Raw genomic sequence first — 11,190 nt, forward strand, 5'->3', positions numbered from 1 at the left:
AGAGTTGGCTCCCCAGAGTTAATCCAGCTCTTATGTCACCCCAGGGAGGCTCTGGGCAGGTGTGGCCAAATGTGGCACCTCCCTCACTTCCTCCTCTTGGTCTGAGGAATGTGAACTCTTGTTCTGAGAGTTTTGTCTCAGAGCAGCAGAGGGGTGGGTGCAGGCCTGCCTGGACAGGAGAAAGATGAGGCCTCTCAGTTGGCATTAATGGGACCATCCACCTTGGAACAGTGAGGACATCACAAAGTCTGGCCTTCCCCGTCCTGTCAGCACTCTGAGTTGGGGGCAGGACTGTAATTGCAGCTGCAGCCTGAGGTGTCCCTTAGCTCCTCTTATAGGGATTCACATCATCCTGGGGGTGAGGACCATGGTCTGAAATGTGTGTCCTCAGGTAAGCTGAGCAGAAGAAGCCCAGACAGGGCCAGGAGTCAGTCAAGGTGATGTCCCTGAATGTCTGCCACACCAGAACAGAGGGGACACCACAGTGCCCAACCTTGCACACTCTGCTGTCTTGCCTGGAATCTGCAGGCTAAGCCGGCTGGTTGCACCCTGAGGAGCTTTCTTGGGATTCTTAGGGCACAGATCAGTCAGGAAGACAGGAGACCACACCCCTACCCCGAGCACTATCTAAGGGAAGATCTGTTAAGATAGCCTTGGTCAGAGCTGACAGGGTTGAGTTTCTCATACTCTTCCTCTCTTCCTCAGATCAATTAGCTCTAATCACCACCTCCTGCCTACGCCTCTGCCTGCCACCCTCAACAGCATCACCATGCCTCACAGTCAGAAGAGTCAGAGCCACAAGCTTCAAGTAGGCCTTCAGGCTGAAAAAGAGGCTCAGGGCCTGGTGGGTTCACAGGTTCCTGTAGCTGAGGAGAAGAAGGCCACTGCCTCCTTGCTCTCTTCTTTGATCCAAGGCACCCCAGAGGTTGTGCCTACTGCTGGGGCACAGAGTGTTCCCCAGAGTTCTCAGGGGGCCTGCTCCTCCTCCACTACCATCGAAGCCATTCCACTGAGCAAATCAAATGAGGGCAGCAGCCAAGAAGAGAGTCCAAGCAGCTTCCAGGCTCCCATGTTCTTGCTCAGTGATGTGCTAAACAAGAAGTTGGCTCAATTGGTACAGTTGATGAGGGTCAAATATGTAACAAAGGAGCCCGTCACAAAGGCAGAAATACTGGAGAATGTCATGAAAGAGCATGAGGATCACTTCCCTGTGATCTTCAGCAAAGCCTGTGAATGCATGGAGATTGTCTTCGGCATTGAAGCAAAGGAAGTGGACCCAACCAGCCACTCCTATGTGCTCCAGAAGACACTAGGTCTCACCTACGATGGGATGCTGAATGACGGCCAGAGCATGCCCAAGACCGGCTTCCTGATATATATCCTTGGTGTGATCTTCATGGAGGGCAACCGTGCTACTGAGGAGAGAATCTGGAAAGTGCTAAATATGATTGGGGTGTGTGCTGGGCAGAAGGATTTCATCTACGGGGAGCCCAAGAAGCTCATCACCAAAGATTTGGTGGAGGAAAAGTATCTGGAGTACCATCAGGTGCCCAACAGTGATCCTCCATGCTATGAATTCCAGTGGGGTCCAAGGGCCCATGCTGAAACCAGCAAGATGAAAATCCTGAAGTTTTTTTCCAAGGTCAATGGGGTTGACCCCACTTCCTTCCCATACTGGTATGAGGAAGCTTTGAGAGATGAGAAAGAGAGAGCTGCCGCTGGGGATGCTACTTCTGCCATGGCCAGCGTCTAGGTTCATAAATGACATTGGTCACATACTTATTGTCCTCTGTCCAATTTTAGAATAAGTATTTTTCTATTCTGTTAAACCTGGCATTGGAATAGGAATTTCCTTAGAAACCTGCAAGAGCCCAACAGTAAAATAGATGGGATCAAGAAACAAGAAAAACATGTAAAAGGCAGTTATCCTAAGAATCCTATATCTCTTTTTGTCTGCTGTTTTGTAAAGTTAAAGATATACACTTAGATTTGCTTGGCTAATTAAACAATGTATGAGAAGTTAAATTCTAATAAATAAGAGTCCTGGCTCACTGGCTTATTTATGCTTATAGGTGGGTCTTAGAGGTGAAAGAAAAGCCTAGAATGGAAAATTGCCCCTGGCAGTTCCTCTGGGATCACGGAGAAACAGAGCCCACTCTCCACCTGGAGAAGGTGTGGAAGATGTCCTGCCCTCTGTCGCCACACCACTAAATACAGTGTACAAACTCGGTGTTCTGTACACATCACCTAAAAGGATTTCCTGAGAAAAGGCTGATATTTCTTTGAAGCAGTGCCCATAGGCTGGCACTTTTTCCATACTGGGAGAAACAGAGCCCATGGCACTGAAAAGACATTTAATTATTAATAAGTTATCATTAGTGTAATTTGGCCAACCCTAAGCAAGGGCTAGATCTTTGCTAGGGGTGAAATGGATGAAAATAGTCCTTTGGATGGAAGAGCCGTTGGGAGGAAGGAAAGGGTTAGTCCTTGACTCAAATTCTGGGGGTTTTGAGTTGCATTCAGCTGGGGAAGACCTCCTAATATCCAAATTAAAGATTATACCTACTATCAAGGAAAATTTACTGAGTTTTGTTTACAAAGCAACATTTGAGGCTCACTTGTTTTATGTCTTAGAGTGTTGTATATTCTCTGAGATGCCATGGAGCGCACTCATGCGCGTGAGCGCGCGCGCACACACACACAGACACAATCCCAGGAGAATGATAGAGTTTAGGGTCAAAATCATATTAGAATTACTGTTATTATTAAAGGTCCATTAAATGCCAGGCCATGTGCTTGACAGTCCCACAAGTCAGGGCTTGTTAAACCCACTTCACAAATGAAGAACCTAAGGCTCATATTGGCCACTTGTCCATGGACCCAGTATCACATATCCAGTAAGTGAAAAAGCTGGGACTGGATTCCTGGTCTGAATTCACTGAGATCCAGGCTCTCTCCACTCCTCCTAGCCTGAGGCAGACCTTTTGTCTCTTAGTTCATTTCTCTTCCCAGTACTGCATCATGGCAACAGAAAGAAGGGCCCTGTGGCCAAGGTACTAAAAGCAGGACTAAAGAAGAAAGGTGATGATGAGAATTAAACTGGATTTCTGGATTGTGTGTTGCCTTAATTTACCTCTGGTCCTTGTGCCTGAGCCCCAGGGCTCCTTGAAATCTGACTGTGCCTAGGTGCTGACACTTTGTCCTGGGGTCTGGCACTTTCTTGCATTACACACCCTTCCAGTGGTCTTCCTTCATGTGCACTTCTGTCCAACTCTGGAATGTGGCCTGCTAATCAGCTTATCACGTCCTCTTCTCTGAAGACTGTGCCCTGCTCCCAGTGGAACAGCCCCAAATATATCAACATTATTGTAATTTGTGTCTCCCCTTTTCTCATTAGGTTAAGCAGAAAATCAATTTAATTTCTCACCCATATAAAGACGGATTTAGGCAGTGAAGTCCTGAGTAAAGGGATTCCTCAGGGCAGGATTTAATGTCAGCAGGACCTTTCCCCTTTGTTTCAAGAAGCAAGCAATGAGCTAGAATGACCAGGAGCCAGGGATAAAGATTAGACAGGACACAATCAGTCAGTGAGCGTCGTTGAGAGCATCCTGGCAAGAGCAATTGCCAGAGTCCAGAAAATAGACCACCTACAAAACCAAGTCAGAAGAGGCCCAGTCAGGCTGGTGGGGCTCTCTGAGTCCAGAGTTCAGGGGCCAGAAGAAGAGATGGTGGGGAACCTGGGTGGGTGGTACTGAATGCCTTGTAAGAATAGGCTGGACACTGTTTACAATAGCCAGGGCATGGAAGCAACCTAGATGTCCATCGGCAGATGAATGGATAAGAAAGCTGTGCTACGTATACACAATGGAATATTAATCAGCTATTAAAAAGACTGAATTTGAATCAGTTCTCATGAGGTGGATGAAACCAGAGCCTATTATACAGAGTGAAGTAAGTCAGAAAGAAAAACACCAATACAGTATACTAACGCATATATATGGAACTTAGAAAGATGGTAACGATGACCCTATATGCGGGATAGCAAAAGAGACACAGATGTAAAGAACAGACTTTTGGACTCTGTGGGAGAAGGCAAGGCTGGGATGATTTGAGAGAATAGCATTGAAACATGCATATTATCATATGTGAAATAGATCGCCAGTCCAGGTTCAATGCATGAGACAGGGTGCTCAGGGCTGGTGCACTGGGATGACCCAGAGGAATGGAATCAGGAAGGAGGTGGGAGGAGGGTTCTGGGTGGGGAACACATGTACACTCATGGCTGATTCATGTCAATGTATGGCAAAAACCACTACAATATTGTAAAGTAATTAGCCTCCAATTAAAATTAATTAATTAATTAAAAAAAAAAAAGAATAGGCTGGGGAATTGGCATTTGTGACCAGCTGGAAGTCTCAGTGTGGTCTGAGTGGGTAAGTCAATTGGAGGAGTGGACCAGCCATGTACCAGACACCACCCGTTCACTTCCCCACCACCCATTGTGTCCTGTTGGAAAGAGCACAGCTGCTACCCTCCATCATTTGGATGAGCTACGTTTCTTGACACCTCTAGGGGTGCAGGGCACCCTTGCCAGTGTCCCTGGGCTGGAAGCTGTCTTGATGCCTGCTGGAGGCTGGGGTGTTGCCCTTGTGTAGAGTGGAGCCCTCCATAGAAGCTAGGGCTATGTGAGTGAGTGGGGTTGGGGACCGACATCTACCAGTTGAGACAGGCCAGGGGCACCTGTGAAGAGTGGAAGGCGATGCACAGTCACAAGGAGAGGGCAACTGGAGAGGCAATCCTTGGGACTAATCACCTCAGAGACTCTTTGGCTAAAGGGCTAGGCATGGGCACGCATTGAAAAATGATCCAGATGTTGTCCCTGCCTCAGGCTGCCTCCCTTGTTTTCTGAGCTATTGGGACACTAGAAGGTGGGTGTCCTGCAGCTATGACTGCTGGTCTTCATTGCCACCAGGTTGTCCAGGACAGAGGATTGGCCTGCATTATATACCCAGGTGTAAACTGGGGCACTGTAGGACTTAATTCACTTGCTTTCCATTTCTTAGAGATCAGTGTCCTTCATGACCTGATGTCCAATAAATTGAAAGTTTTTTCTTATTTGGATTTTTAGGTATATCAGGTATGAGTTCCATTCCTCTCATTCCACTGTGGCCAGAAGCAGAAGTTCTATAATCCAAATTTAAAGTCTAAATTATCAAGGCATGACAAATGTCCTCGAATTTCAGTCTTATTCACATTATAACTAGTATTGAAAGGCTATGGGGCACATTTATGTTAATACAGACATACATTCGACTAGGAGAATATACAGCAAAATGTCAGCAATGTATTTCCCTACTGTTGTTCAGTTGCTCAGTCGTGTCCAACTCTTTGCAACCCCATGGACTGCAGCACGGCAGGCTTCCCTGTCCTTCAGTATCTCCCGGAGTTTCCTCAGACTCATGTCCATTGAGTCAGTGATGCCATCCAACCATCTTAACTTCCTTCATCCCCTTCTCCTCCTGCCCTCAATCTTTCCCAGCATCAGAGACTTTTCTAATGAGCTGGCTGTTTGCATCAAATGGCCAAAGTATTGGAGCTTCAGTATTAGCATCAGTCCTTCCAATGAATATTCAGGGTTGATTTCCTTTAGGATTGACTGGTTTGATCTCCTTGCAGTCCAAGGGACTCTCGAGTCTTCTCCAACTCCACAATTCAAAAGCATCAGTTCTTCGGTGCTCAGCCTTCTTTGTGGTCCAACTCTCACATCAGCACATGACTACTGGAAAGACCATAGCTTTGACTATGTGGACATTTGTCAGCAAAGTTGATGTCTCAGCTTTTTAATACCCTGTCTAGTTTTGTCATAGCTTTCCTTCCAGGAGCAAGCGTCTTTTAATTTCATGGCTTCAGTCACTGTCTGCAGTGATTTTGGAGCCCAAGAAAATAAAATCTGTCACTGCTTCCACTTTTTCCCCTTCTATTTGCCATGAAGTGATGGGACCGAATGCCATTATCCTAGTGTTTTGAATGTTGAGTTTTAAACCGGCTTTTTCACTCTCCTCTTTAACCCTCAGCAAGAGGCTCTTTAGTTTCTCTACTAGTGGAAATATAAATGATTTCTATATTTTCTTATTCATGGTTTTAAAATTTTCCAACATTTTGGAAATATATATGAATTACCTTTATAACTATAAATATTTTAAATCTGATTTTGACTGCCAAAAATAAATACATATCCTTTAGATGGTTTGTTTGCAAAAAAATTGATCAACCTCTTGCTGAATTCTACCCAGCCTCTGGCTTGCCTACTGCTTGTTTGACTAGAAAGAAAAAGAAATGCAATCCAATTAGTAAGCTATGTGTAGCCATCCAACTTCCCTCACATTTTCAAAGACAGTGCTGCATAGATAAGAATCCATCTCCTTTTTAAAGCCTTCTCTCCAGAAAAAGTATTAACTTGTATTTCAAAAAGTAAAATTACATTTACATCTAAATCATATTCTCCATGATATGATTGGATCCAATATTTATACAAAGGAGAGTATATGGGCAATTTGAGGAGAAGGAATTATAATTATCACATTCATTACTATGAATGTTGTTTATGTGTCTCTTGTCAGAGCTCATAATAAATAAATCATGCTATTTTTAAATGATATTCTTCAGTCATTACTGCATTAATTCCAACTTGTGCCTGAAAATGCACTTTTTATTTTCTTATGACTGATGCAACATTTTCATTAGAACACTTATCATTTTCTTTCATAGACTATTATCAACACACAGTCATGATTATCTTTCACCAAGTAAATATCATGTAAAAAGTGTTGTAATTGATAATTTTGATAATTTTCTCTACTGAAGGTTTTATGTTCTGTTGTTGGCTATATTTCACATACTCATTTTCTGCACTCAACTATTTCACTATTTTCATGGTTTCATTCACACACTGACCTAACAAAGCCATTAATGATTATTGATATGATTCAAAATTATTTGTGTGCCTTGTGCTGTGCTGTGCTTAGTCGCTCAGTCATGTCCAACTCTTTGCAACCCCATGGACTCTAGCCCACCAGGTTCCTCCATCCATGGGGATTCTCCAGCTAAGAATATTGGAGTGGGTTGCCATGCTGTCCTCCAGGGCATCTTCCCAATCCAAGGATCGAACCTGGGTCTCCCACATTGTGGGTGGGTTCTTTACCTTCTGAACCACCTGGGAAGCCCAAGAATACTGGAGTGGGTAGCCTATCTTTCTCCCGGGGATCTTCCTGACCCAGGAATCAAATCGGGATCTCCTGCATTGCAGGCAGATTCTTTACCATTTGAGCTACCAGGGAAGCCCATTTGTGTGCCTTAGGATATTCTAACCACTGTGTTGCTTATTGCTTGTTCTTTACTTTTCTTTCTCTCTTCCCTTTGTTCCTTCCTTTTGTTCTTTTTTTTTTGTAAAGTACAACTACATAGCCTCTTTCCTTATGTGAACATTTTCTTTGTATTGGACCATAGCCTACTTTCTGAAATGAATCAGCCCCTGAATTTTACCAAATCATTTTGATCCAAATGTGTTTCTATGGGTTTTTAGCTGTAAAATATATACATATGATTTATTTCTTTGCAACTGGATATTTTCTAATACTTTCATTTTTTTATTTTTAAAATGTAGGTTTCACATTCTCCAAAAAAAGGATACATGTGAAAATATACTTCAATTTAAAGAATAATAAAGGTGCAAGTGAATTAATAAGCACCAGTGACTTTTCCAATACCATTTTTTTTTTTTTTACCAATGTCATTTAATAAGTTAGCTAGCATTTTCCTCTTGGAAAATTAAAACTGTTCCTAATTTTCCCACGTCATCACCTTGTTTCCTTTATATGCATTTGCTCTATATCTAAATCATTTAATCACTATTGTACACTTTTAAACATAACAAAGTACTACTGTAAGACATTCTTCTTACAGTAGTAAGAAGAGTATGATTTTATATAACCTGTATCTGATTTTAAGTAACCTGTCATTTTTGCCCTTTCTGCAAACTCCTGTGTTCTATGCACAGTTTCATATAATTTAAACTATGTCTGCAATGGACTGAATATTTATGTCTTCTCCAAATGCTTATATGTTTGGAGGTGAAGTCTTTGGGAGGTAATTAGGTCATGAAGGTGGAGCCCTAATAAATGTGTGCCTATAGAAGAGGCCAGAGAGTTAGCTAGTTCTCTTTCTTCCATGTAAGGCTCAGTCAGTTCAGTTCAGTCACTCAGTCGTGTCTGACTCTTTGTGACTCCATGGACTGCAGCATGCCAGGCCTCCCTGTTCATCACCAATTCCCAGAGCCTACTCAAACTCATGTCCATCACATCGGTGATGCCATCCAACCATCTCATCCTCTGTTGTCCCCTTCTCCTTCTGCTTTCAATCTTTCCCAGCATCAGGGTCTTTTCCAGTGAGTCAGTTCTTTGCATCAGGCTACAAAAGTATTGGAGTTTCAGCTTCAGCATCCGTCCTTCCAATGAATATTCAGAACTGATTTCCTCTAGGATGGACTGGTTGGATCTCCTTGCAGCCCAAGGGACTCTCAAGAGTCTTCTCTAACACCACAGTTCAAATAAGGATACTGAGAAGTTAACAGTCTGCAACCTGGAAGAGGGCTTTCATCAGAACCCAACCATGCTGACACCATAATCTCATCCTTCTAGCCTTCAGGACTAATAGACATAAAGTTCTGTTGTTGATAAGTCACTCCATTTATGGTATCTAATTATAGGAGCCTAAGCTGATGAAGACAGTGTTCAAAGCCATTGTTTTATAACAGTCTTTTTAAAAAAAGTTCTTAGATATTTCAGCTCCCTTGTTTTGTTCCATTGATGCTATTTATTATTTTTCTAATTTCAATTTCATTGATTTCTGCTTGTATCTATATTATTAGTGATATTATCATTCTTCTGGCCTTGGTTTTAATTTACTTTTATAATTTCTTACATTAGGAGCAGATATTATCAAATTGAGTCTTTTCTTCCTTTCTAATATAAGCATTTAATGACATAAATTTCCCACTTAGTACTTCTTTAGCTAAGTCCCCAAAATTGTGATATGGTGTATTTACATTTTCATTCAGTTCAAAATATTTTCCAGTTTCCTTCAATAATTTCTTTTGATCCATGGTTTACTAATTGTATTGTTTAATTTCCAAATATCTGGGGATCTTGATGATATAAAATAAAATAAATGTCGAGGCCTTAAATGCTACAGTGAGGAGTTTCTACATAATGTGCTGACCAATGGGAAACCATTAATGATTTTTGAAAGGTGTGCTGATATGATCAGAGCTATGCTTGAGGAAAGACAATCTTGAAGGATAGAATGGATTGGAGGCAGGAAGTAGGGAGGTAGCTAAGGGTCAGCTACTCATTCTCACCAACTATGCCATATCATGCTGTTACATGTATTGAATTTCTCTCTGCTCCTGAAAGATCATTTCTCTAAGTATCCAAGTCACTTTGAATTTAAATGCCAATTTAAATGTACTAACAAATTCACTAGTTAGTCATCTAATTAGCACATACTTTAACTATCTACATGAATGACTGATTTAACCATTACCATGGCCAAGTCAGTTAAATTGCTCATTTTGGGCTAAAATTGTTGTTAGTGGAGTAGATATTTGCATTTAATATATGCATTTCAAACTATAAGTAATTGCTACTTGGAACCTAAAACGTAATTATCATGAGACATAATTAGTATTAAATCAGAATCTTATAAATCTCTGCCTAATTATCTGAATCATATATCTAGATGTCTGGTTGCTATATATTTTTATAAGGTCTCATGATCTTTTAAACCAAAGCATTTAGTTTAACAAATCTCTTGGAACTTACCAATTCTGTGAAAGTGGAACAATTGTCACCCAGCATGTGTGACTTACAAGGTAAACAAGATGAAGTTGGGCTGAGCTCATAAAACAGCATGTGTATCCCTGACCTGGGGAGAGTGGCACCTGGTTGGTGGTGCCTGTCTCATATTAACCAGGAACAAAACAACTCCTTGTTTATCCCAACTTGGCTTTTTGCTTGTGCCCATGCTTGGCTCATGCCCTGGACACATGGGAAAAGAAAGGATTTCATTCTATTCAGTGAAGATGCTGCAATTTTAAAGATTTTTATTTTTTCAATAGTTAAATGTTACAACATCTGTATTATGAAGTCAGGAAGTTGGAATAATTTCTTGAAGATATATAAGGAAATAGGAATAATTGCTTGCCATGAATAGGAGAAGGACAAAGCACTTGAAGTCATGCCTTGAAGTTAAAAGAGTCTGGTTGGCCTTTCACTTTGCCCTACTTGGCTGTTCACAGAGAGTCAGTGGTAGAGAGACTGTTAAGTCATGAATCAGAAACACAATATTCATCCTGAAGTCACATGCTACTGCTGCTGCTAAGTTGCTTCAGTCGTGTCTGACTCTGTGCGACCCCATAGACGGCAGCCCACCAGGCTCCCCCATCCCTGGGATTCTCTAGGCAAGAACACTGGAGTGGGTTTCCATTTTCTTCTCCAATGCAGGAAAGTGAAAAGTGAAAGTGAAGCCGCTCAGTCGTGTCCGACTCTTAGCGACCCCATGGACTGCAGCCAACCAGGCTCCTCCATCCATGGGATTTTCCAGGCAAGAGTACTGGAGTGGGGTGCCATTGCCTTCTCCTGAAGTCACATAGTCACTTTCAAAAAACACTACAGAACTTTTGTGACCAAGACCCTTTGTGTCCTTCCCTTCAACATTGTTTTCATTGTCACTGTGGCTCTTAATGTTTTGGGGTATGGATCCTTTTCAGAATCTGATGAAAGTAAGGGAAATGAGAAATTTTGTCAAGAAAATTCCCTCCTAAGTGCATAAAATTTTGTCTATAATTTTTGTCCAAAATTATAGACAAAATCATATTTTTTTCTATAATTTCAGAACGTTGAGAGATTCCTCCCTGTGTGGGGTTTGTGTACCACAAAGGATATGTTGACGTCCTAACCCCCAGAAACTATGACCTTATTTGGAGTAAGTGTCTTTCCAGATGTAACCAAGTCATTAGGGTGGACCCTAAACCAATATGCTTGGTGTCCTCATAAGAGAGGAAAAACAATGTGAAGACATAGACACACGAAGAGAATGCCATGTGAAGACAAAAAGAGATTCAAGTGATGTGCC

At 42.0% G+C, this 11,190-nt stretch overlaps 1 protein-coding gene and 1 non-coding gene across 2 annotated transcripts; both read left to right on the top strand.

Moving 5' to 3' along the window:
• The first annotated feature begins 708 nt into the window (after positions 1 to 708).
• LOC109555000 (putative MAGE domain-containing protein MAGEA13P) lies at positions 709 to 2,141 on the top strand. Its single transcript, XM_019955559.2, has one exon. It carries the CDS (start codon positions 770 to 772, stop codon positions 1,751 to 1,753), a length of 984 nt encoding a protein of 327 aa, XP_019811118.2. The 5' UTR covers positions 709 to 769; the 3' UTR covers positions 1,754 to 2,141.
• A 7,830-nt stretch (positions 2,142 to 9,971) lies between these two features.
• On the top strand, positions 9,972 to 10,106 carry LOC139181806 (small nucleolar RNA SNORA48). The gene has a single exon (XR_011565545.1). It is a non-coding gene; the product is annotated as a small nucleolar RNA SNORA48 (small nucleolar RNA).
• The last annotated feature ends 1,084 nt before the right edge of the window (positions 10,107 to 11,190 follow it).

The sequence above is a fragment of the Bos indicus genome, chromosome X (assembly GCF_029378745.1).
Source record: "Bos indicus isolate NIAB-ARS_2022 breed Sahiwal x Tharparkar chromosome X, NIAB-ARS_B.indTharparkar_mat_pri_1.0, whole genome shotgun sequence".
Lineage (NCBI taxonomy): Eukaryota > Metazoa > Chordata > Mammalia > Artiodactyla > Bovidae > Bos > Bos indicus.

Bases quoted from the DNA above. Each gene is read 5' to 3' on its own strand.
- LOC109555000 (XM_019955559.2), top strand. From the start codon at position 770: ATGCCTCACAGTCAGAAGAGTCAGAGCCACAAGCTTCAAGTAGGCCTT.